Here is a 27,051-nt window from a genome sequence, read left to right on the forward strand (position 1 = left end):
CAGGGAAGGAAACCGACCATCCTCCCTGGTCTAGCCTACATGTGACTTCAGACCCACAGCAATGTGATTGACTCTCAACTGACCTCTGCAATGACCTAGCAAGCCACTCAACTCAGTTCAAGGGCAGCTAGGGATGGGCACTAAATGCCCAGCAATGCCTCTGTCCTGCAAGTGAATGAAAAAGAATCTTTACATCTTTCATACCCATAGTTCATTGTTAGATCTTTTACTTATTTTCATTTATCCTATATGGAATTCTTGTTCAAAAGGCTGATTTTGTGAAATAAGTAATTTTTCGGAAGAATGTGACTGAATCTGAAAGTGATCATGTAAATGACTTGAAGGTGTCCCTCAAGTGGATGATTAAATTCAAAAGTGGCTCTTAGCTGACCTGAATATCTGGCCACTTCAGAACACTAGTGAAGCAGCACCGTTTCTGACTATATGATAATTATGAACCAAACAACCCATGTGACTGTAGATAAAGGTGAACTATCCCTTCTCATTCTTGTTGACTTGTCTGCTGCTTTTGAGATTGTTGAATACAGCATCCTTATGCAGTGCGTTTCCTCTGTCATCTGGCTGGGTGGGAATGCACTTAGTCCATTCATGGGCTGTGGGTATTCCATTTATTGCACATCCCTTTTGCCCCTCAAAGATGATGGTGGCGGTGAGCTATCTTCTTGAACATTGAAGTCTGTGAAGGATAGATATGCTGACTGTGCTGCTGGGAAAAGAGATCCAGTCTTGCTGTCACATTTGACTTCTAGTGTTGAGTCACATGTACATACCGTCTGTGAGACCACCTAATCCCACCTCTAACATTGCCAGACTCTACATTTGATTCATAGAGTCAGAGAGATCTACAACATGGAAACAGACCCTTTGGTCCAATTCGTCCAGGCCAATCAGATATTCTAGAATAATTCAGTCCCATTTGCCAGCATTTGGCCCATATCCCTCTAAAACCTTACTATTCGTATATTCATCCAGATGATTCAATTTATCTGCTACTGAAACCCTGCCAACTATGTTAAAACCTCTAGATGTTTCTATTCAAATATATTACTAGCCAGCTCCCTATTGTTCTACATAAACTTGGGTTCGTCCAAACTTTGTCCAATTTACATTGTCCTTTTCACCTGTCACTCCTATGCTTTCAGTTGTACATTAGATCCCCAGTAAGCAAAGCTTTGATTTTAAAATTCTCATTCTTGTTTTCAAATCTCCCCATCGTCTTACCTCTCTGTATCTTTGTCATCTACACCAGCCTCTTGAGATATCTGTGCTTCTCGGATTTTGGCCTCTTGAACATCCAGATTTTAATTGCTCCACTGTCGGTTGCTGCATGTTCAGCTGTCAAGCCCAAATTTCTGGAACTCTTCCCCTAAACCCCTCTCTCTTTGTTCCTTTTAAATCCATCTCTTTGAATGTGGGTTCAGTTATCTGCTTTAATGTCACCTAATGTGATTCTATGTCATGTTTTGTTTCATAATGCTCGTGTGAAGCATTCTCCCTATGTCAGCGCGGGTTTCCTCCCACAATCCAAAGATGTGGAGGTCAGGTGATTTGGCCATGCTAAATTGCCCATAGTGTTCAGGGATGTGCAGGTTAAGTGCAGAAGTCAATGGTAAATATAGGGTAGGGGAATGGGTCTGGGTGGGTTACTCTTCGGAGGGTCAATGTGGATTTGTTGGGCCGAAGGGCCTGTTTCCACACTGTAGGGATTCTAATTTTAAGTATCTTGAGAGGCTTTGCTATGTTAAAGACACTGCATATATCCTCCATGTTAGAACATGTAGACTAAGTCAGCAGCCGTCATCATTTTTGATTCCCAAATAAACGAAGAAGTTAGCAAATTGACCTCCTTCCCCTTGCAGTTCTGTTGAACGTTTCTCACCTCGAGTGTAATGTTCAGCTGCAATCCAAACTAACCTGGAAAATACTGATCTTATTCTTTTCGAATAAGTTCTCCATCCCAAAAATATATCATAGGTATTATATGAATAGCTTTGGATTAATAAAATAATTTGTATCCCTAGATAAATAAGGGAATATTGATTGTACTTATGCAGAATTAATTTGGGGATTTGTTAAAATTGAAACATTGAAAACCAATAGCATTTTTTCATAATCCAGGTTTACAATTCTAACATGCACATCCTGTGCAGTTCTACTCAAGTTATTGTACAATTGATTTGATTCTTTAAAGAAGAGAATACCATTTATACTGCCAGATGGGAAAGTATGATGTTAAAAGGCCAAGAGCAGTAAGCACAGCTTGATTTGGAATTAGTGACTGTGGTCCTTTCTAATCATGGTTGGATCAAAATCGCAACACCACCACCCCTCTTTTTTCCCCCCCCCCTCACTCCCCACCAAACGCACACATGTCTGTCTCTTGCTGACTCTCCTGCACACTCGCTCTCTCACACTAACTCACTCACTCTCAATACCTACGCACTTTCGCGTGCGGTGTACACACAAACACACATGCACGCACCTCTGATAGCAAGAAGGAGTGCCTTCACACAGGCTGCAGCCAACACTATCTCATGGACAACAAATCCTGGCCTTCCTACCAATGCCCAATCCCAGGAAGGAAAAAAAATGGGCTCAGTTGCAGTTCTGTTGTCTCTTGCACCAGGTATAATTATTGTCATAAAAGTGGGGGAAACGCAGAGTAGTAAAGGCCAGTGATTTCTCCACTAGGCCCTTGGCAGCGCTCCCATTCCTCCATAAGGAATCAATTAAATCATCCGCCTTCAGTGCCTGCTGCTCCAAGGTGCCTCATATTCCTAGAAAGGACAGCACACTCTGCACATATTGCAACAGAATCAAAGTAAAGGTCTAAATTGCATCATCAGTCTCTAATGTTTGCATGTAAAAAAGAAAGAGCTTGACTTTGTATAACATTCTTCACAACACTCTGGTGTCTCAAAGCTCTTTTTAGCCAATACTGTACTTTCGAGTGTGGTCAATGTCGTGGGAAAACAGCAACTAATTTGATACAGTCCCTCTCAAAGGAGGCCTCTAAGAGAACCCAGTTATCTTCCATCGGTGAGACCGTGCATTGCCCTGTACTCCGTTTTACCAGCTCATGATTCTTCCAAATTCCCGATGAAAACTGCATTGCTTGTAGCCAAATGTACTGAAGCAAGACTTGTGCATGGCCATTGCTTATTTAAACATTGTATCATCTAAATCCATGGACAACTGCAGGAAAATGTAATACTATGTTCTCAGTATTTAAGGTATTGTGATCATAACATCATAACTGTGGAATGGTTGCTTGTGGTATGTATCTGAACATAGTAGGCACCTTTAAAAAGAAAAGAACCATTCCAAGAAAAGCATTGAACTAACCTTTGAAGATTTTCAGGAAATCTATGTGACCCATAAATCTGTTTCATTCTCATACTTTCTCTCCATTTGTTAAAAGATATACTTCAGAAATCCACTGAACTAATTCCTTATTTTCATTTCTCATCTCCCCCCTCTCATCATCATCCTATAGCCCTAAATTGCTGAGCTGATAACTAATAGATAGGTTGGTGAAATTTTTAGCATTGTGTTTTACAAAATAACATGGTTATGCTGATGCATATGCACAAGTCCCACATTGCTCCTGAGATGGATTGTCAGGGTCTAATGTGGTGGTGTGTGGAAAAATTAGCTTTCATTTTGTGCAATCTGGGACATTAGATCAGATTGCAAAAGGCTGACCATGAACAAGTAGAATCTGCTCATTTAATATTGTTTTAAGTCAAACACCTAGCCATTTTGTCCTGTCACATTTCAGGATACCTGGCCAACTTCACTGACAATGACCTTGGGGTAAGCACTGTTTAGCAGGGAAGAAAGGTTGTGAAGCTTGGGACTCTGCACCAATCACAGCCGATAGCAGTTGGCTTTTTTACCACAGGACAGGAAGAGTGTTTCTGCTCCCCTTGGCTTCACAGGAAGGCGTTTAGAATCTTGTTTATGAAGAGTGCAACTTTAGTTGGTCTTGATGCATGGTCTGGGTGCTACTAAAGAATACTGATTGCAGATGGCATGATACTTGCCCTATTCACTTCAGATGACGTACTGGAGAAGGGCCCTATGTGGGTAAGATTTCTCTTAATCACATATTTAAGGAAACTTAGTGTGTTTTAGGAATACCTGAAAAACGATCCAATTTCAGGTCAATAGATAGAGAATTTTGGTCACAAAGTTGGATCTTGCAACAAGGACCAAGACCCAAGGACTTAGGGTTGGAGAGCTTATATTAATCCAATTATCTAGACTAGACAATTTCACGTTTGCGTCATGTTGGGGTGGGTGAGTGGGAAGACGACAAAGACTAACAAAGGAATTGTTACAAGTCTAAAGGGTGCGTTAATGTGTAAGGGGTTCAGCAGAGGAGCCCAATGTTTGTCAGAAACAAGCAGTGATATAGAGGTGGATGTCACCATGACTGGTGATAATAGGACACTAAGCTTACAATAGCCTGGCTCATCTTTAGAGACTGGAGAAGAAGATGATATTAGTTATTATATTTAAAACCTCATTCACAATGCTTCTAGCTTGTTGCACTAAGCTATACGATATAATACAGTTACTTTTCCTGTTGTCTGAGTTTTTTTGTGCCCAGTAGTTTCAAAAGATTTTTCTTTTTCCTTAAAACTAGGTTCAGGAGGTGTGCATCCATTGGTGGATCCTCTAGCAGCTGGGCCCCATTTGGCTCGTTTTCCATACCCACCAGGTGCAATACCCAACCCACTATTGACCCAGGCTCCACATGAACATGAAATGCTCAGGCATCATCCTGTCTTTGGTAAGAAAATTCACATATCCAAAATAATTAATTCTGTATATTAATATTTTGAGAGGTTATGCTTATATCTCAGTAATAGATTATTTAAATTTAAATAAACCTTTCTTAATTTAATTGTATCACTGGACTGGTAATCCAGAGACCTAGCTAATGCTATAGGGGGAGAACCAGAAATTGCTTGAGAAACTTGGGTCTGGCAATATCTGTAGAGAGAAAGCAGAGTTGACATTTCTCCATAAATGCTGCCAGACCTGCTGAGTTCTCCAGTTTGTCTTGTTTCAGATCTTTGGCATTCACAGTTCTTTGTTCTTGAAGCAATAAAACAAAACATTGGTTCAAATCCCTCCATGGGAAATGTTGAAGTTTGAATTCCGTTTATAAACCTGGAATTAGAAGCCTAGTCTAAAGGTGACCACAGAATCTTTGTCCATTGTTGTAAAAAGCCATCTCCTTCACTAATGTCCTTACCTAGTCTAGCCCACATGTAATTCTCAATCCATTGCATTGTGATAGTCTCTTAAACATGCCTTCTAAATTGGCCCTGCAAGTCACTCAGTTTTATAAAACTACAATGAGGTCCAGAAGAAGGAATGAAAAAGAACAGACAACCCATCATTCACTAAGATCTGGAAACAACAATGGTACAGCCAGCCCTGTCAATACCACAAAGTCGTCTTTAGTAACAACTGGCTATTCATCTCAAATTGGGAGCGCTGTCCCATAGACAAGTCACGCAACACCTGGGCCTGGTCATGCTCAGGGACTCGTCTTACAATGTCTCACACTTCACCACGTTTTCTCTGGGTTCATCCTATCCCACTCCTCAAGCTCAGACTGGTATGCTCTGCTCACATAAAGCAGGACAACTCCAACCAAGATAATTACTGTCCTTGCAGTCAGCCCTTAACCATTAGCAAAGTGATGGAAGGGATGTTGACCAGCATTTGCTCAGAAATAACCTGCTCACTGTTTCTCAGTTTGGGGTTCAGTTAGTGCTACTTGGCACCTGACCTCACTACAACTTTAGTCCAAACAACAACAAAAAAAAACTGAACTCCAGAGGGAAGAACATAGTGATTGACCTTGAAATCAAAGCAGAATTTGACAGTGTTTGGCTTCCACGATCCCTAGCAAAACTGGAGTCAGTGGGGATTGTGGTGAAGTTGCTTTCTGATTGAAGTGATACAAAACAAGTTAGTTGTGATTGTTGTAAGTCAAATCATCTCAACCCCAGGTTGTTACTACAGGAGTTCGTCAAAGTAGATTTGTTTTCTAATCACTCAGTGCAGAGATGTTATTACACACCTCCTGGAGCAGGCAGCACTTGTACCCAGGCTTCCAGATCCAAACAATGGCACGGCAGCATCACAGTCTACTATCCAAGGCCAAATTATCTTTAGCTTCTCCATCAATAACTTGCTTCATAAGGCCAGAACTGGGGTCATTTGCTGATGATGGTAAAATGTTCAGCATCATTGTGACTGCTCAAGTATAGAAGTAATCACTGACCATATGCAGCTGGACCAGGACAATGTCAAGGTTTGGGCTGATAAGAGACATGCAACACTTGTGCCACACAAATGGTGGGTAATAGCTATTTCAAACCAGATTGAATGCAACCATCACCCCTTGATACAAATGGCATAATCATCATTAAATTCCACTCCCTCCCCTCGAATCCTGGGAGTATCCATTGACTGGAATCTGAACTGGACCAACCATATAAATACTGTGGCAACAAGCGCAAATCAGAGAAAAAAACAAAAAATCTTGGAGAAATTCAGCAGGTTTGGCAACATCGGTGGAGAGCAACACAGTTAAGGTTTTGAATCCAAAGATTCTGACTTGGAAATGAAAGATTAGAGGCTAGGAATTCTGCAACAAGTTGCTCACCTTGTGGCACCCTCTGCTTGTCTACTACCTGCAAGTCAGAAGTATGGTAAATCTGTTCCATTTGCCTGGATAAATGTAACTCCAACAACACTTGAGAAGCTCATCCAAGACAACACATTCCCCACACGCAACATTCACTCACTTCACCATGGATGTACAGTTGTAGCAGTGTGTGCCAAGTATAAGATGTACTGCAGCAACTTAACCAGGCTCCTTAAACGGCATCTTCAAATCCTGTGACCTCTAGGAACAAGAGCAAGGTAAAAGGGCTACACATGCATGGGAGCACCATCATGACCTGTACATTCTCCAAGCTGCACACTATCCTGACTTTGAATTATACTGCCATTCCTCCACTTCACTGGGTCAGTATCCTGGAGTTTTCTTCCTAACAGCAGCATAGGTGTAGCTGTAATGCAGGACTGTAGTGGTTCAATAACAAAGCTTACCACTGTCTTCTCGAGCGCAATTAGAGATGGACAGTGATGCCCACATCACATTAATTTTTTTTTAAATTAGATTAGAATTTGACCAAATGGTTCATTTACAGTTTGTTTTTATTTGTTGAACCTATGCTTTCAGCATGTAACAGTTTACAACCTATGTAAGAACAGGCAAGTGATCTCTCCTGTCATTTTGCTTTCAGGTGGACCATATAGAGACCTGCCTGGTGCTATCCCAGCTCCAATGTCAGCAGCACACCAACTGCAGGCAATGCACGCCCAGTCAGCAGAACTACAGAGACTAGCAATGGAACAGCAATGGCTACATGGCCATCACCATATGCACGGAGGTCCCCTTCCTGGGCAAGAAGACTATTATAGGTAAGAATAGCTGAACTTTGCTGTTCAGCATTTCACTTTGAAATAGATATAAATTTCATTTAATTGAATTCTTCACGTGGGATTGTTCTGACTTAAGATGATTTACAGTACTCATTTTGAATCAGAATGTTGATAGTTAATGCTTACAGAATATTATAAAACCTGATCTGAATCCAACAGGAGTAGCTGACCTTGTGCAAGAATGCTCATTTATGTCTTGATTTCTCAGTTGAGGTCAGAATTTCTCTCTAAAGAGCATCTTAGCAGAACTGAAATGGGAACAAGTAAGAGTGTACTGCCTCAAATTGATATGCTAGCCCTTTTTCACTCTGGCATACATTTTTCTGAAATTTGTTCTTGGGATCTGAACATCATTGGGCGGGGCCAGGATTTGTGCTGATCCCCAATTGACCATGAGCTGCTGCCTTGAATCTCTGTAGGCCTTGTAGTAGGTAGAACTACAGTGGATAAATGGCTTGCTGGACCATTTCAAAAGGCAGTTAATAGTCTACCATATTGGTGTGTTCTGGAGTCAGGTATAGGTGAGACTATTTAAAAACATTTACTGTCTGCTCCTGAAGAACATTAATGAAGCAGGTATGTTTTTATAATAATCCAGTACATTATACATTTTTGTCCATATTTGCTTCCCATCAAATTTAAATTTCACCATTTGCTGTGATAGAATTTGAATTAATGTCCCAGGGGCATTTGTCCAGGCCCCTGGATTGCTATTCCAGTAACTTTACAATAGTGTTACTGTCTGCTGAAAATTATGAAACTTAATCTCTGACATCAACATCATTCTTATGGAAACAAGCTGTCTTTTTTTCGAAATTACTGGCAATGCAAATATTTTCACCTATTATTTTAAATCAGTGTTGAAAGTTTTCAGTGCATTTGATCTTTTAGCTTTGTCATTTTGGCACTAACTTTTCCAGATCATGGTAGATCCAGCAAGGCTTTGATTTTGTGTGCAATATTTTCCAATTTCTTATATGAACAAAAAGAAAATCTGACTTCTGTTTCAGATGAGATACAAGTAAGCACACAGAAAGGGAGACTCCCTGTTTTAGAGTTTTCGTCAAAAATACTGATTTTCTTGTTCGTCGACTCCGTGAGAATGTCACTCAGTGGGAGGTGAAGTTCTTTGCATTTTGTTCCATGCACTGTGCACAGTAATACACAGACTCATGGCAAAAGTTTACAGAGATCTTGAACTGAACCAATCTGAAATAATCAAATTTTGAAAACATAACCTACAATTGACTTGTAAATGGGAAATGTTATTAAACAATGCCTCAATGCAAATAAATGACAGTTTGTTTAAAATTCTTGTTAACTGATATACTAAATTTAGTTGCCCTTGAAAATGGTAGCAGTTTTGTTATTGTGTAACCTTTAATTTTTAATGATTAATCAATTATTACTACTTGCCTGTGCTTTCCAGAAATATCCAACAAAACTGTCACACACAACTTCTAAAATAATGTACCCATGTTTTAGGCAGTTACTTCTGGTCTTCATAAGGATTCCTAAGTATTTGTCCAGAAAATAATTAAATTCAAAATTACCCATGTGTTTGTATACATATAAAAAGCAATGTCACTTCATCACTTTGTGGTCTTATAAGAAAGAGTTTCCAAATACCATTACCTATGAGAATTATACCAGTTGTTTGCTGGACCATAAGTCTAGAAGAAGCAATGCTTCATTTAAATATTTCAAAAAGCCATCGTGTTTACGTGAGACTTGAAGTGTAGTTCTACACAGATTAGCTAAGTCATGCATTGGACCATGCAGATCTAAGCAATTAGTATTTGAGCATCATGTGTTTGAAACAGTATATGACACCACTAACTAGTATTTATGTAGTCTTTAATATAAAACATCCCGAGGCATTTTACAGAGGCAAAATAAAGCAAAATATGACATTAGATGCTTTATTGAATTTTCACCCAGAATCATAGAGCAAGGAAACAAAGCATTCGGTCCAACCAGTTCATGTTGAACATATTCCTAAACTAAACTGGTTCCACCTGCCTGCTCCTGGCCTGTATCCCTCCAAACATTTCTTCTTCATGTATTTATCTAAATGCATTTTAAATGTTATAACTGTACCCACAGCCACCACTTCCTTTGGAAGTTCATTCCACACATGAACCACACTTTTTTTTAAAATTGTTCTTCATGTCTTTTTTAAATCTTTCTCTTCCCATCTTAAAAATATGCCCCTAGTTTTGAAACCCCCCACTCCAGGGAAAAGACACCTGCTATTCACGTTATCTATACCCCTCATGATTTTATAAACCTTTATGAGGTCACCCCTCAATATCTTACTCCAGTGGAAAAAGTCTCAGTCTCTCCTTATATCCAAAACCTCCATACCAAGCAACATCCTGGTAAATCTTTTTTGTACCCTCTCCAGCTTAATAATATTCTTCCTATAACAAGGTGACCAGAACTGGGTAACAGAAGAGGCCTCACCAACCTCCCGTAAAACCTTTACATAACATCCTAATTCCTAAACTCAAAGGTCTGAACAATGAAGGCAAGCATGCTAAACACCACCTTAACCAACCTATCTGTATGTGATGCAAGCCACAAAGAATTGATGTACCTGAACCCCTAGATGTCTCTGCTTTACATTGCTACCCAGGACCCTATTTTTAATTGTATAAGTCCTACCCTTGTTGTTTAACCATCTATCCAAATTAAACTCCATGTAACACTCTTCAGCCCATTGACCCGATTGATCAATATCTCTTTGCAATCTTAGATAGCATTCTTCATTGTCCACTATACCACCAATTTTGGTATATCTGCAAACTTACCATGCCTTCTATATTCTCACCTAAAATTATTTATATAATTTACAAACAAAAGTGGACCCAGCACCGATACCTGCAGAACACTGCTGGTTTCAAACCTCTAGTCTGAAAAACAACCCTCCTCCAACACACGCTGTCTCCTGCCATTAGGCTAATTTTGTATTTAATTGGCAAGCTCACCTTGAATCCCATGTGATCTAACTTTACTAATTATTCCACAATGCAGAAACTTGTTGAAGACTTTACTAAAGTCCAAGTAAACAACGTCTACTGCTCTACCTTCACCAGCCATCTTGGTTATTTCTTCAAAAAACACAATCAAGTTTGTGAGACACAATTTCCTTCACACAAAATTGTTCCTAATCATTCCTTGCCTCTCCAAATTCATATAAATCCTGTCATTCAGAATCACTTCTAACAGCTTATCTACCATCGAAACCAGACCCACTGGTCTATAGTTCCCACATTCTCCTTACATCCCTTCTTAAACAAAGACGTAATATTATCCACTCTCCAGTTATCCGGCCCCTCACCCATGGTTATAGATGATGCAAATATTTCTGCAAGGGACCCCGCATAAGAGAGACAGAGTTACATGGCTGGTAGATTTAGAGATGTGATTACACATCAGGATCAGTCAGATAGATGGGCAATTGTCAGGGTAGGTAAAAAGATAGTTCACAAGTTTCCCGTGACTATCCTTTTCTCAAACAGATACTCAGTTTTCAGTACTGTTGAAAAGAATGGTCTCTCAGAAGAAAATAGAAGAGGCAGCCAGATCTTGGGCACTAAGGATGAATCTTACGATAGGTGAGGTTTGACAAGATTCAAATGAACAATTGTTACAGGGGACTGTCCTGTCAAACTGCATTTATTTCAACGCAAGGTCTTATAGGTAAGGCTGATGAACTCGGGGTTGTTTGGGAACATGGGATTGGGACATCACAACTATTACAGACTTTTGGCTGAGGGATGGACATCTCAGTGATCCAGATTTTAGATGCTACAGGAAGAATGGAAAGAGAGGCAAAAGAGGAGACAGATTGGTGTTTTTGATTAAGGAAAACATTATCGCTGTAACGAGAGAAGATATTTCTGAAAAATCGCCCAGTGAAAATATATGGGTTGAAAATAGAAATAAAAAGGAATAATCACAGTGATGGGATTATACTGTAGACCCTCCAATAGTCAGCGGGAAATCGAGGAACAACTATACAGAGAAATCTCAGATATATGTAAGAATAATAAGATTGTAACAGTAGGTGATTTCAATTTTCCAAAGCTTAACTGGGAATGCCATAGTGCTAAAGGTTTGGACGGTGAACAATTTGTTTAATGTGTTCAAGAAAATTTTCTTTATCAATATGTAAACCTTCTGACTAGTGAAGGAGCAGAACTTGACCTTGTGTTGGGCAATAAGACAGAGCAAGTGACTGAAGTGATAGTAGGGGATCACTTTGGGTCTAATGATCATAATGCTATTTGGAAAAGGATAAGCCTTCCATAAAATTCACAGTTTTAATTGGAGAAAGGCAAATTTTAATGATATGAGACAAGAACTTGCAAAAATTGATTGGAATAGGCTGGTCACAGATAAATGGAAATCTGATAAGTGGGAGGTTTTCAAAACTGCGATAAAGGGAGTTCAGAGTCATCATGTTCCTGTTAGAGTGAAAGGTAAGGCTAGTAGGATTAGAGAACAATGGATGAAGATGTTGAGGTTCTATACAAAAATAAAAAGAACCATATTAGTATATAGACAACTGAGTTCAAAGAAATCTCTTGAGTATAGGGGCATACTCGAGAGGGAGATCAGGTAGGCAAAGAGGATATGAGATAGCCTTGGCAAATAATGTTAAGGATAATACAGAGATTCTGCACGTACATCAAGAGCAAGACAGTAACTAGAGAGAGACCCTTATCGATCAAAAAGATCGCCTTTGCGTTGAACTTCAGGAGATAGGAGAGATATTAAATGAATATTTTGAATTAGTTTTTACTGTGGAGAAAGAAATGGAGCTAGAGAATTCAGGGAAATAAATGTTGATGTTTTGAAAGAATAGAGGAAGTGCTGGAGGTCTCAGAAAATATAAAGGGGGATGAATCTCTGGGACCTGATCTTGTGTATCCCAGGATGTTGGGGAGGAAATTGCCTTACCTATAAGACCTTGCGTTGAAATAAATGCAGTTTGACAGGACAGTCCCCTGTAACAATTGTTCATTTGAATCTTGTCAAACCTCACCTATCGTAAGATTCATCCTTAGTGCCCAAGATCTGGCTGCCTCTTCTATTTTCTTCTGAGAGACCATTCTTTTCAACAGTACTGAAAACTGAGTATCTGTTTGAGAGAAGGATAGTCACGGGAAACTTGTGAACTATCTTTTTACCTACCCTGACAATTGCCCATCTATCTGACTGATCCTGATGTGTAATCACATCTCTAAATCTACCAGCCATGTAACTCTGTGTCTCTTATGCCCTGAACGATATTAAGCGTAAAAAGAAGCAGATTACAATAGCACCTTATATATGAAATAAACTACCTTTCCTTACCCAAAGAAACAATGTTAAGCATGCAAAATACAAGAAATAAAAATCAAACATATAAATCTTAAATAAAATAACCTATTAGCTGAACAATCAAATTGAAAAATAATGGCGACTCAAATGATCCAGCATGCAGCTTTCAATCTTCTGATTTTAAACAATTCTCACTCCAGAGCCGACCACATGTGGGCCTATCCAAAAGGTCCATTATCAGAACCTCATTTAAAAATAAATCTGTTTCTTTTAGCTTATTTTTGCTTTTTTATGTTTTTGATTATAAAAAAAAACTGAAGACAAATTAAAAAAAGATCTTGTACTACTAAAGTGTAGTAACTAAGAAATGTAGAATTAAGGTATGTGTAGACCGTTCCAAAGATTTTGTTAACCCAACTCAGTTTGAAAAAAATTACACACTTATTTTGCTTTTTTGACTATAAAAGAATCAAAAATGAATCAAAATAAACACCCTATACTACTGAAATGTAATAACAGTAAGAAATCTAAAAGTAAATCTAGAAATAAGCCTGTAATTTCAGGAGCAGCTGAGAGAATGAAAGAAATGAATGAAAAAAAATAAACTTAAGATAACAGGAGTCAACCATACAATTCTTCAAGCCTTCCCCACCATTCAGTACAAACATCGCTGATGTTTGAATTCAATCTGCTTTTCTGCCCACTACCCTTATTGTCTGAGAGACCAAAACCTGTAAGTCGCCTTAAATAGATTCGACAATGGAATATCTGCAACAATCTGAAGAGAATTCTAAGCATTCACACACTTTCAGTGAAGAAATTTCTCCTCATCTCAGTCCTAAATGATTTGATCCCTTATTCTGAAACAACCTCATTAAGGAATAGTATCGACCAGTGATTCAGTAAGAAATTGTATTTGTATAATACTTTGAACATTCCAAGACACACTCCTGAAATTTCAACAAATAAAATTTAACGTTCGTCGGGCAATTCCATTAAGTGATGAAACACTGACCCACATAGATCAGGTAGCTCCCAGACTCAATTCGTAATGTTTGCTGTTATTGGTCAGGGTGACATTGGCCTTAGTGCCTGCACCTTGAAGATTGAAAGAGGAGAAACACAGAAACAACAAAAGAAAAGCATGATACAGACCCTTTCTCATCCACCTCTTGATTCCTTTCACCATTAGGCAAGGTGGAAACCCTAGCTGCACCTGTTTATGTAACCCATAAAGACTGACTGGTGAATTCTGTGAGGTAAAGACTTCTCATTAGATTGCAACAAGACTTGTAAGTGACTTATTCTAATCAGATATTGGATTTGTTTCAAAAAATTAGCATGGTGAAAACTTGCCATTTATATTTTGTTTTGAATATAGCCCCTAGAAATTATGCCTAATATTGAGCATACCTTTTAAAAAAAAAAAGCCTCAACTGCCTTGAGCCATTAGAAAATGCAAATCATAATACAGTGCACAGCACAGGCTAAGACATCTTTTGTACTACGTTAAATTTTTGAAACGAAGAACCTTTATAATCAACAGCAATGACACTTGCATGCCTGTGTTTACTTCTTCTCGTGGTATTTTTGAACGATTTCCATTGCATTCTGTATTAAACATCATCTTATGGGTGTTGTTTGTAGATCAGCACACTCTTCAGGAATTGCAATAGTAGCTGAGAATTTAAGAGCATCTCCGTAGTAAGCTTTGGGGAGTGGGTGGGTGTGGAGTTGCAATAAAAATTGTCTCAACTGTACAAAGTTGCAAAAAGATCTCCACAGTTTGTGAGTGGGTTAGAAACAATGGTGAATGGAGTTCGGTGTGGACAACTGTGATGTCATCCACTTTGGATCAGAGAATGTTAGGATATTTTGTTGAGTGTCAAGAAGCAGAGAGATATTGATGTCACTAAAGGTCACTTCAGCAAAAGTCACTAAATCCTAATGCATATATACACAGAAGGTAACTAAGAATGCTAATAGAGTTTTGTTTTATTTTGTTCTTGTGACATGAGCATCACTGGCTGGGTCAGAATTTATTGCCCAACCTAACTGCCCTCTGGAAAAGTGATGGTGAACTACTGCAGTCCGTGTGGTGTAGGTTCACCCACAACACTGTTAGGAAGAAAGTTGCAGGAATTTGACCCAGCAGCACTGAAGGAACACCCAATAGAGTTCTGGATTCCAGATCAGAATAGTGTCCCTTGAAGGGGAACTTACAGGTGGCAGTGTTCCTATGTATCTGCTGCCCTTGTCCTTCTTGGTGATAGAAGTCATGGATTTGTAAAGTTTCAATTATATTTCAAAGCTTTAAAATACAAAAGTGAAGAAAGGATGTTTCAGCTGTGCACAGCTTTTTTTCAGCTTTGTTTGGAATAACGCATTTGGGTACCAAACCTCAGGAATGCAGTGTTAGTTTTGGAAGGGATGCATCATTGATTCATCATATTGCTACCAGGGCTACATTGAGATTAGATTCCATAAATCTGATTCATATTGCCTTGAGTTTTGAAGATTGAGGGATAAGCAAATCGAGGTGTTCAAAATGAGAAAGCAGTTTAATGGAGTGGATCTAGAAAAATGCTTCACTTTGTTGAGAAAATCAAAACCGGGATGTAGTATGAAGAATTTAACTATTTAAGATAGAAAATCAGAAAGCACTTTAGGACTAGTGGAAATTTGGAATTGTCTTCCCCAAAAGGTTGTGGACTCTGGGTTAATTGCAGTGTAATGACTAAGATTGTTAGATTTTCTTCAGGGTAAGGGTATCAAATAAAGATGGATATTTGGAGTTGCAGTACAGATCAGTAAGAATTGAAAGATCAGACTAACTTCCACCAATTCCTATATACAACTGGTAAGGCCATCAAATTCTCAGTAGTGAGCCTGAATATCTGCGTGCGGAATTTATCTGCTGGAACCTTTCCATTTAGTTTGCTCTTATCAGGGTCCATGGAAATTGTTAATGCATATGATGTGTTCTGGCTTTGTCAGGTTGAGAATGTTGCATCATTATATTCAGTGAATGTGTTTTTGTTAAGTTTTCCATTGAAACGTATGTACTGTCGAATTTGGCCTAAAGCTTGTCTGATTTATCATGGACCAAACTGTCTTTAATGGAGATTTGTATTTTTCAGCTTTTTTTAAGCACAGGTAAGTGAGTAAAATATACAACTTTGTTTTAATTAAACACATCTGAAGGGTGTTTTTCTCAAATAAATCATCTCAATATGTCTTTTTTTTCATGAGTACCATTCTGTTTCTCTTATAGCCGTCTGAAAAAGGAAAGTGACAAACCACTTTAATTCCTGAACCATATGAAGGCTCACTCAGACGGGCAAAGGTCAATCAACCAGTACTTTGGAAGGAGCTCTGACATCCTGCAAGAATGACAAAAAGAGATCTTCCTAAAAAGATTTCCAACCCCATCCCCTCACCCCACCAAAAAAGATCGTATGATTTTATTTTGTAATATTCATCTGTGGAGGGGGCTGGCTGTGGATCGTTGCACGACATTGCATTTGATTATATGACAGTCAAAAATGCACGCTGAGCAGTGTTTCCAGCTGTTCTTGTAATGGTACTAGACCGGGTTTCAAACGGTCACTGCACAATGCAACCTAACTAAAACAAAACACAAAAAGTTAACAGATTTAAGTTCTGATTATAAGTACTATAGTACATTTTATTACTCCTTAAATAATATGTAGGATATCCTCATAATTTTAAAGAAAAGTCAAATCTATGGCATGGCTTTTGAGTTTGTAAATAAAGAAAATTAAACTTATAAGTAAAGGATTAGTTGTGGATTTCTAATTGGATAACAGATTGCAAAAGTTAAATGTTTTAAACAGCTTCAACTCCTTTAATTAAAGGAGAAGTTAGCTGTGTGGTAATGTTTCCTCTGAAATGGAGTGTTTTTTCTGTGTGTCTAGTAGCAGTGGCATGCATCAAAAGGTTGCAGGGATTGTGGTCCAGACAAATGTCAACATAGATTTTAATGAACATAATAAAAGGCTACATAAATAGTATTTTACCATCACTGGGTTTGGGCATCCATACCATGCTGGTCAACAATGCAGACTATTACTAGACTGATCTCTTGCCAACAGCATGAAAGAAATCTAGGCTCTTTGTTCAAATCATTAAAAATATTTTCAGTATCCAAAATATTTGAGACAGTTGAATCTTTTACCACTGTTTTATAGTGATAATTTTATGATTTAATATTTAAAAAAATTAGGAACAAATAAGCTACTTTTGTATTTGCGTTTAACGTAACATCGAGCATTTCTGCTTTCATTAAACATGCATTAAAGTATTGCACATAACTGTGGCATCATGCTAATTTTCTACTTGTCAACCTACTTTCGCATGTGGAGAAAACCGACAGCCCATAATTAAATATCAGATTCAAGGGCATTAATGTGTCACAAGTCGTCTTCACAAAAATTAGGTAAACAGTTTGGGAGTACAGGAAAATAGGACCAAAAGTATGAATTGAACTTCTGTGTTATTCTTGATTGTGATCACGCACCTGTCACTCTGTCAATCAACAAAAGTTTGTTGTCAAACATTTAAGCAGCTCAGACCTCCCCATTGTAGAAATACATTGTACACAAGTGTACTTTTCTCACTCGATGGGAAAACATTTAATGAGGAGAGTTTGAGGTAGAACAAAGGCTTGTGCGTACTGGTAGAAAAGTCCTTTCTATTTCTGAAATAAATGTTCTGAAAAGATGTTGATTCAAAGAATAATTATAGTCAATCAAAAAGATTCAGTTTTTAAGTCCCTTTTATAATATATATATCATAGCAGCTATTTTGGTTTTGGGCTTTTGATTACCTTGCAGAGATTTATACTCATTTTACTTCAGTCCTTTACCATTTTGCATTAATGTCTGATTTCAGCAGTGTGGGTATCTGAGATACCAGCAAACTGAGCTGAAAACCTGTCAGTGAATAACATTAACTTTAGAGCAGGGGCTGACTGATATTGCTCTTTTGTTAATAATAATGTTTTTATATCTTAAACAACTGAAAATACCACTCTTAAAATGGTTTTGAAAGTTTGAACTTTACGTTTTATCAAAGAAGGTATCACTTTGTTGTCAGAAGCTGAATGCAGGGAGTCTGGCTGATGTCTGCACTGGGTAACTGGTTTCCTGATGGTGCGTATTTGTCTTTCCCCTTGATTTTATCAAGGACTGTATATTTTCCATTGTAGACTGTTATGTGGTGTTCACTGTCATAGGACTGTGTTTAATTAAAAAGAACGAACTACATGGTGTGCTCACACCCTGGATAGTGACACAAAGGTTCAAGTTTTTATTTTGCTTTTGTGTTTTCCGAAGTATAATGTTTAATGTTGTCAATGGTCCAGCTTCTTATTTCACTGCAGCATTAGCAGAATGTACATTCTGATGCTAAATTTATATATATCTTGAAGCTTAATGTATATAATAGTAGTTTGCCATGGGATAACACAATGTAAACAAGAAGTAGAAGCAAAGATTGTGAGTCCTGTGTTTTCTCCATTTGAGTATTTTGTAATTTTTGAAATATTTGTGACTTAAATAAACCAGACAGAGCTGCAATGTTCATGTTTTCATTTAGCTACAAAACTAGAGGTCAAAATACCAGCTCACTTCTCACTGTTGGTTGCCAATGTGCTGATGTTTGCACTAGTTAAAATGGTTTGCTTCTTGTATATGTATAAAGACAACTAATTAGGTTACCGTGGAGGCCATTTTATTCTCAGTAAGTTTGGTAACCTAACCATTACAAGCACTTAATGATAAAAACTGACAATTGAATGATTATGCCTTTGATTGATTGACATCAGATTGTTCTGAATGCAGCCATTGATTAAGTATTAGAACATATGAACATGGAATAAGAGTAGGTCACTTGGCCTATTGAGCCTGCACCACTATTTAATAAGAACGTGGCTGATTTGATTTTAACCTCAATTCAATGTTTCTGCATAATCTTTCAAAATCAAGAATTTATATACCTCCAAATATTTTAAAATTCTGTATCCATTGCCTTTTAAGGAAGGGAATTTCAAAGTCACTCAGCCTTCTGATTGAAAAAAAAGTGTCTCCTTACCTCTGCCTTCAATGGGTTTAGATACTCCTAATTTAACAAGGGGGAGGGGTTTGACCTATCCTTCTGATACAGTGCTGCTCTATTACCATAATTATTATAAACTTACAACACTGATGTTCCTGTCCTTGTTCATATTTGCAACCTGGAATTACACCTTAGGATTGTAGCAGACAGAGACCTTACAACCTTTAACTAAAACACTGTCTATGATTTCATGTCTTTCATGGTGAATGGGAAGCTTTACTCCAGCCCTCAGGTGACAAGGTGGTGAGAGTGAGTGAGGAGTTGTGTGGGTAGGGATTGTTGCTCATTTATTTCATCTTAAGGATTTCTCATAAATATGTTTTACTGCTCCACCATGATGAGTGGAATTATAATATTATATTCCATTAATTAAGAGAATAAAGAGAACAGATTACGCTAATAGGTCAATAATCAGCGGACAAAAATTTTTTGAAAACTTTCACAAGGACAAGGGAAGATTGGGACAAAAACATTCACAACCTGGAGTTATGATGATCTGGCCTGCTCTGCCTGAAGCATATTCAAGACTAACTTCCAAAAGGTAAATCCATATTCTGCTTTAGAAGGGTCATTAATGGTGGAATTGGGAAGAGCACGAGTGGGCCTGATTAAATAACCATTTTGACAGAGTTGTCACTGATGTGATGAGCTGAATGCTTTGATGCTGCATTACACAATGCCCCAAGGCTACACAAAATACAGATAGTCCCAGTTGTAAAACCTTTCATTTGAAGAAAAGGTAGATGACAAATCAGCCATTTAGAAGTGCAGTCATTCTGTTATAACGTAGTTCCATCCTTGTGCAATTTATAAGAAAACCATGTAATAGCAGCCCTACTTAAACTAATGGAGCCAGAATCTGTGTTATAACCAATATATGCTTTAAAACTTGGTGCTTTAGAAATAGTGTCCCCAATTCATCAATCCTATTATGGCAAATTTGTGTTAACGAAATAAGTGTTATAGCAGAACGACCTGTGGCTGAAATTGGAATGCAAAGCTGTGGTCTGTTTTACCTGTAGTGTACATGTTCAGACGATGTTGTTAAGCTTGACGAGAACATAGATGTAGAAGCAGGTTCAAGCCACATATCCCTTTTGACCTGCTCCAGCATTGAATAAAATTGTGACTGATCTTCCATCAACAATCCAATTTATTATAGCCTTGATTTAGTTGGTGTCCAATTACAATTAATCTACCTGGTGATTCTTAAACAGTTGAATCTTATGGGAAATGTTTCAAGTAACTGAATAAACAGCAGGTGCCACCTCCATAAAATTGTGTGCTGCAGCATCTCAGATAAACAAGGAGCAATTATAAATTGACTTGATATAAACAATTTGTCCAAGAAAACATCAAATTTTCCTTTACAGGTTATTCAAAAGGAAAACAAGTGAAGTAAGAAAGGAGATATTGGGATTGATAACTAAAAGCTTGATTAGAGCATTTTGTTTTAAAGGTGAGTGAGGTTTGGGGGAGAATTTCAGATCTTGGAAGCTCACTGAAAGTTAGATAGGATTCCAAGACTGTAGACAATCTGGTTCAGATTGAGAAAGTGGTCAGAGAGGGGAATAGAATCAGTGATCAGGGTAGAGTGTTTTTGGGAAACAACAAAGACAATGACTTATGATCTTTCCAATATTTAATTCAATGAAATTGAGTGACCAATGAGCGGTCTGAGAATGCTGGCATTACAATAGGTCATGATTGGCAAAAATGAGGTACAGTTATATAATTGTGCATATGGATGCTGACGCCGTAAGTTTAGCTGATGTTACTGAAAGGCAGCATTTGGATGTGAAATAGCAGGGGGTCAAGGATAGATCATTTGGGGAATCCAAAGGCAAGCAGTGTAATGTGATCCAAGAAATCATTATAGGAAATGTCCTGGCTATGACTGGATATCTGAGAGCTGAAGGAGAAGAATTGCTCAACATTGGTAGGCACTTTTCTGATAAAAGCTCAACCTGAAATATTAATTTCCATTTCTCCCTGCAAATGCTGCCCAAGCTGCTGAGTATTTCCAGCATTTTTTTGTTTTTACATCAGATGTCCAGCTATCAGCTGTAATCTGCTTTTGCAAATATGAGAGTCTTTGAAGAAGGGTAGTGTAGTCAACATATTAAAATGCACTTGCATTCTCCGGCACCTTCATCATTGTAGTCTAAACTTTCTGTACAGTTCCTTTTGATGCTCGATACTTTGTCCCATTTCCACATTGTTCACTTTATCTCGGAGCTTAAACGGTATCATATTACAATACCGATACAGGCCGTTTGGCACATTGGTCCATGTTGATGTTTATGCAGCACATTAACTTCTTTCCATCCTTTCTCATCTATAACTGCGTAATTTTTTTGTCTTTAATCTGCCCAGAGTCCAATAGGAATATAACAATCTGTCTTTGGCTGGTTCACTCATTTGTCTCTCTGACAACATCTGTTTCAAAGTGAATTGTGCACAGGGGGCATGTTGTTTACAACTTTGGAACATGCTTTTCTTGGCTTGATTAACATGCCAAAACCTGTCTGAAGATCAAAAACAAAACGAATTATTGCAGACCAGGCAGATTGACGTCTGTTGGTCACATTAAGGTATCTGGGCAGCAGGCCTGTCTGTATATTTAATCATTTTTATCAATTGACTCTTGCTAAAATTATAAAGTGATAAAAACACTGAATCTGCCCCAGTTTACAAGAGGCTCAGTTTTCTTTTTGAAACTTGTATTCTATGTGGAAACAAAAGCATTTATTTTTTAAATTATTTTTAGGGCTCCAACTGCATAGCACTATTTTCCCTCTTCTGCTTACTCAAATTCTTCACCATAATATAAAAAGTCTCAGCCAGTTCCCATACTAATCTTGAGTACCTCAATAGAATAAAATAAAATCCCCTTTTCAAAAACAACAGGTCCAACTTCTTTTTTTTTGTGTACAAAGACTGGAATTTGCCTAGCTCTATACCTTCTCCAATCCTTCCTATAATTAGATTACCAGAACTGCTTTAGACTGGATTAGACCAGGCCAGCACCTTATGAAACAACAAAAGATATTAGATTTTCAAATGATATGTTGATCAGTACCTTAGTACCTTTTTTATTTTATCACAATTAAGCAGTGGATAAACAATATCCACAGGAGTCCGTAAGCTTTTGCCTTGCGTCTGTATTAACTTTTTGACATTGAGTCAGTTGATAGCACTCAGCATTTATCACTTACTAAAATGTGAGCCTGCATCTCACCTCTCAGCAATGTTACAAAAGCACAGTGTATACACTGGGAAGTGCAATGAAATCTATTACGTAGGCAAACACAGCAAATGTTATTCACACAATGCCATAATGACCAGTTAATCTATTGCTAGCAGTTGAGGAGAAAACTGTTGGATCAAACTCCCTTTGCTTACTTATATTATCTCATGGAATCTTTCATATCCACTCAACCAATTGAGTGAGAAATGTTCTGAGGTTAATGCAGGGGCACCAATAAAGCAACATAGCTTATGTTCCATTCCTGCTGATGTTTGAAGCCACAATTTCAGATTCCTGGACAAGAACACTGGTAACTCTGCAGTGTTTTTTATTGTTTCACACAAGTCCACAAGAAATAGAAGCAGGAGTTGGCCTTTAGAGCCTGCTCTGCCATTCAATGGGATCATGGCTAATCCTACACTCCTCCGGTCCACTTTCCCATCACCTTGATTCTCAACTGATCAAGAATCTCTCTCTCTCAACCTTAAACATACACAAGCATTCAGTCCCCACAATTCTACATGGCAAGGAATTCCAAAGTCATGCAACCCTCTGAGAAGATTTTTCTCCTCATTGAAATCTTAAATTGGCACTCCTTTATCTTAACACTGCTCTGGTCCGCGACACACTCACAATGGGGCAGCAACATCCTCCCAGCATTAGTCCTGTCAATCCCCTTAAGAATTGTATGTTTCAATGAGGTTACTTCACAGTCTTCTAAACTCCAATGAGTAGAGGCCCAACCTGTTAGACCATTGCTCATAAGACGGTCATTCCATACTGGAGATCGTCCTACTGAATCTGAACTGCCTCCAATGAAATATTACCTTTCCTTAAATAATGGCACAAAAACTGCCAACAGTACTTCCTCACAAGAGCTTCACCCATTGTTTATTTAAAACCAAGTCGCCTTGGACAATCATTGGGTAAGATAAGGACTGTGGAAACAGTTGAATTTACTACTTCGTCAAACTACCTACGATACCAAAAATGACCAAAACTATTGATTGAAGAAGGGGAGTACTCCTGTACAGGAATAGTAAGTGACTGTTGAAGAAACCAATGAAAAGTTTGTTAAACTGGCTGTCCAGTATCAATAAAGGAAAAGATTGCTATTTTCCCCAATCACTTGTTTGCAAGGTTTGTGAAGGTTTGTAGCTCAGGTTGAGGTTTAGGGTGTAGGTTTGCTCGCTGAGCTGTAGGTTTGATATCCAGACGTTTCATTACCTGGCTAGGTAACATCATCAGTGGCGACCTCCAAGTGAAGCGAAGCTGTTGTCTCCTGCTTTTTATTTATATGTTTGGCCTGGCTAGGGTTCCTGGGGTTTGTGGTGATGTCATTTCCTGTTCGTTTTCTGAGGGGTTGATAGATGGTATCTAGATCTATGTGTTTGTTTATGGTGTTGTGGTTGGAGTGCCAGGCCTCTAGGAATTCTCTGGCATGTCTTTGCTTAGCCTGTCCCAGGGTAGATGTGTTGTCCCAGTCGAAATTGTGGTTTTTTTCATCCGTGTGTAGGGCTACAAGGAAGAGAGGGTCGTGTCTTTTTGTCGCTAGCTGGTGTTAGTGTATCCTGGTGGCTAACTTTCTTCCTGTTTGTCCTGCATAGTGTTTGTGGCGGTCCTTGAATGGAATTTTGTAGATGACGTTGGTTTTGTCCATGGGTTGTACTGGGTCTTTTAAGTTTGTTAGTTTTTGTTTGAGAGTTTTGGTGGGTTTGTGTGCGACTAGGATTCCAAGGGGTCTTAGTAGTCTAGCTGTCATTTCAACCATTAAACCAAAAATCTGGGTCCGCCACATAGATGACACCTTTGTCATTACAAAACGAAAGAAGATAGAAGAGACATTTAACATAATCAACAACACCTTCACAGGCATAAAGCTCATCAAGGAGGAAGAAACCGATAACAAACTCGCAATCCTGGACGTCACAGTCGAAAGAAAGGACAACGGAGAACTACAAACCTGCGTATACAGAAAACCGACAAACACTAACCAAATACTTAACTACACCAGCAACCATCGCAACACACAAACGAAGCTGTATCAGAACACTATTCCAACAAGCCACCACACACTGCAGCACAGACGAACTTCGGAAAACAGAGGAGAACCACCCTATACAACGTATTCAAGAAGAACGGATACTCAAAAATAGTGTGCAGATTCCTCAGGAACAAACCATGACAAGCAGACCAAACACAGCCAGAAACCTTAACCACCTTACCATACATCAAAGAAGTCTCAGAAATGGCAGCCAGACTACTAAGACCCCTCGGAATCCTAGTAGCACACAAACCCACCAATACTCTCAAACAAAAACTAACAAACTTAAAAGACGTTATGTTAAAAATCACACAACACCAAGTTATAGTCCAACCGGTTTGTTTGGAAGTACTAGCTTTCGGAGCACTGCTCCTTCATTAGGCAGTTGATGAAGGAGCAGCGCTCCGAAAGCTTGCGCTTCCAAATAAACCTGTTCGACTCTAACCTGGTGTTCGGTGATTTTTAACTTTATACACCCCAGTCCAACACTGGCGTTGGTAATATTATGGAATGGGTGAAGTTTTAAATGGTCGATGCACTTTTTTTTTATTTGGAGTGTATTTTTACCTATCAATATTCCAGTTGGGAATAGGTGTCAGTGATTTAGCACATTCCATCTAGATTTCTTTAAGCAAATTTATTTTTGTTTTTTGTTTAAAATGTTAACTATCAGAGAGATTCAAGATGGCGGCAACCCAGCAAGTCTGAGTCTGTAGTGCTCTACCTAAGACTTGGGCAAAGTGGGGCACCCGCCTTTGCCACACCTCTTAAATCATTGAAAATAGCTTTTGCCCAGCATAGTTGGTCATTTTACATCAAACTTGGACAGTTTGGTGTTGTTCTTAAAATGACGAAGGGCAAAAATCCACGTAGTTCGCAACAGACAGAGACCCCTCCCCCACCCCTTCCCGCAGCAGCAGAGATATCCGCGGACACCTTCATTGAACAATCGAGGACCAGGTGTGAGTCGTTCTCAGTCACACCTGCAGAAGCATGACAGGGAAATTGGAATGCTTGAACAGTGCGTCGGAGGGGCGGAGCAAAGGACCGCGGCCTCGGAGACTGCTGCCAAGTCGTCGTGGGCTGGGTCTGGGCTCTCGAGCAGCGAAGTCCGGACCTTGGAGGAGCACATCGACGATCTCAGCAATTGGGGCTGTCGGAAGAATATTCAGTTGCTGGGCCTTCCCGAACGGGAAGAGGAAGGCCAGCTTATAGACTTTCTGGAGCAATGGCTCCCACAAATATTAAACTTGAAGTCAGGACCAGGCCAGGTGTGGGTGGAGTGGGCCCACTGGGTTGCTGTACGCAGGCCTGGGTCGCACCAGCGTCCCCACCTGGTTCTGTTCTGGCTCCAAGGTTATGCAGAGAAGCAGCTGCTCCTGGACGGATCCCCAGGCCATGATGCACAAGGGTTCCAGGATAATGTTATTCCAGGACCTTTCCCCAGCCTGGTCTGCAAGAGAAGGGCATTCAATGAGGCGAAGAAGCGTCTTAAGAGGTCTAAATATCCAATACTCTATGCGTTATCTGGCAACGCTGCGCTTCAGCCATGAAGGATACGTATATACCTTTGGGTCACCAGAAAAGGCTAAAGAATTCTTAGAATCTCTTAAATAGACTATGGAACTTAAACTGTATGGATAACGATTTTATTTCCCCCCCCCCCCCCTCGGTTTACCCCTTTATTTTCCTTCTTTATCTTTTTTTTCCCATTATCATTGGGGAGGGGGTCTTATTTATTACACTCTATTTGATTTTTTTTAATATAAGTCATGCGGCTTATTTGATTTATATGGGAGGGGCGGAGAGGGGGGTTACTCACTTTTAACTTTGATTTCATAGAACACTTTGTCTATCCCATTCTATAACGCCTGGGCCAAGGGCGGGGCACAAGTTAGGAGAGGTTATGGTGGGGTTATTGATAGGTAGTTACACTCCATGGGAGCAAGGGGGAAAGTCTCCTTTTAAATATGTTTTGTATTTTTTTTACTCAGGAATAGTTTTTAATTGTGTTGGTGTAAATGTCTTAAAGAATTTATACTTTTGTGAATTTTCTATGGTCTTTATTCAAGGTGTTTTGGGTGGGGTTCTTTCTCCTGGGGGGTCTCGGGCTTGCCTGGATGATCATGACTAACCATTTGCTTAGGTAGTGCACCTGGAATGTCAAGGGGAGTAATTCACCAATCAAAAGGAAGAAGATATTATCAAATCTCAAAAAAGAAAGGGTTGATATAGCTCTTTTACAGGAGACACATTCACTTGACAAAGAGCACTTAAAGTTGCAATAGGGTGTGTTCGGTTGGAATTTTCTCTCATCTTTCAGTTCCAAAAGTAGGGGAGCAGTTATTCTCATTCGGAAGACTCTTCCTTTCCAAATCTTAAGTCAGATAAAAGATGAGTCTGGGCAGTATATACTGATCAAAGCCCTAATATATGGAGAGGAGTATGGAATTTTGAATCTTTATTGCCCCCCAGCGCACCCCTTCAAATTTGTAACTGAAGCATTCTCCAAGTTAATGGCTTTTGGGGCACACCATACAATTATAGGAGGAGATTTTAACTGTGTTATGGACTCAGAGACAGATAGGATACCTAAGAGTACTATGGGTATATCTCTTAGATCTAGGCAATCTAGGTAGAAGTGACCTGTACAAGAAGGATGGATTACACCTAAATTGGAAGGGGGCTAATATACTGGCAGGGAAATTTGCTAGAACTGCTTGGGAGGATT

General features: G+C 38.9%; 1 protein-coding gene across 7 annotated transcripts in view; it reads left to right on the top strand.

Moving 5' to 3' along the window:
• The window catches only part of rerea (arginine-glutamic acid dipeptide (RE) repeats a), a 571,358-nt gene extending 552,870 nt beyond the window's left edge, over positions 1-18,488 (top strand). For 5 of the 7 annotated variants that reach the window (XM_043676153.2, XM_087980300.1, XM_043676158.2 and 2 more), the window contains 4 exons: positions 4,673-4,819; positions 7,359-7,536; positions 14,081-14,147; positions 16,163-18,488. In XM_043676153.2, coding sequence (XP_043532088.1) covers positions 4,673-4,819; positions 7,359-7,536; positions 14,081-14,123 — 368 coding nt within the window. In that variant the 3' untranslated portion in view covers positions 14,124-14,147; positions 16,163-18,488. Of the gene's footprint in view, positions 1-4,672; positions 4,820-7,358; positions 7,537-14,080; positions 14,181-16,162 lie in introns of all 7 variants that reach the window. The other 2 variants (XR_006309302.2, XM_043676157.2) reach the window with 2 other exon arrangements.
• Positions 18,489-27,051: the final 8,563 nt, after the last annotated feature.

This window comes from Chiloscyllium plagiosum, unplaced genomic scaffold, assembly GCF_037043375.1.
Source record: "Chiloscyllium plagiosum isolate Xiang-an unplaced genomic scaffold, Cpla_swu_hap1 HiC_scaffold_37, whole genome shotgun sequence".
Classification (NCBI taxonomy): Eukaryota; Metazoa; Chordata; class Chondrichthyes; order Orectolobiformes; family Hemiscylliidae; genus Chiloscyllium; species Chiloscyllium plagiosum.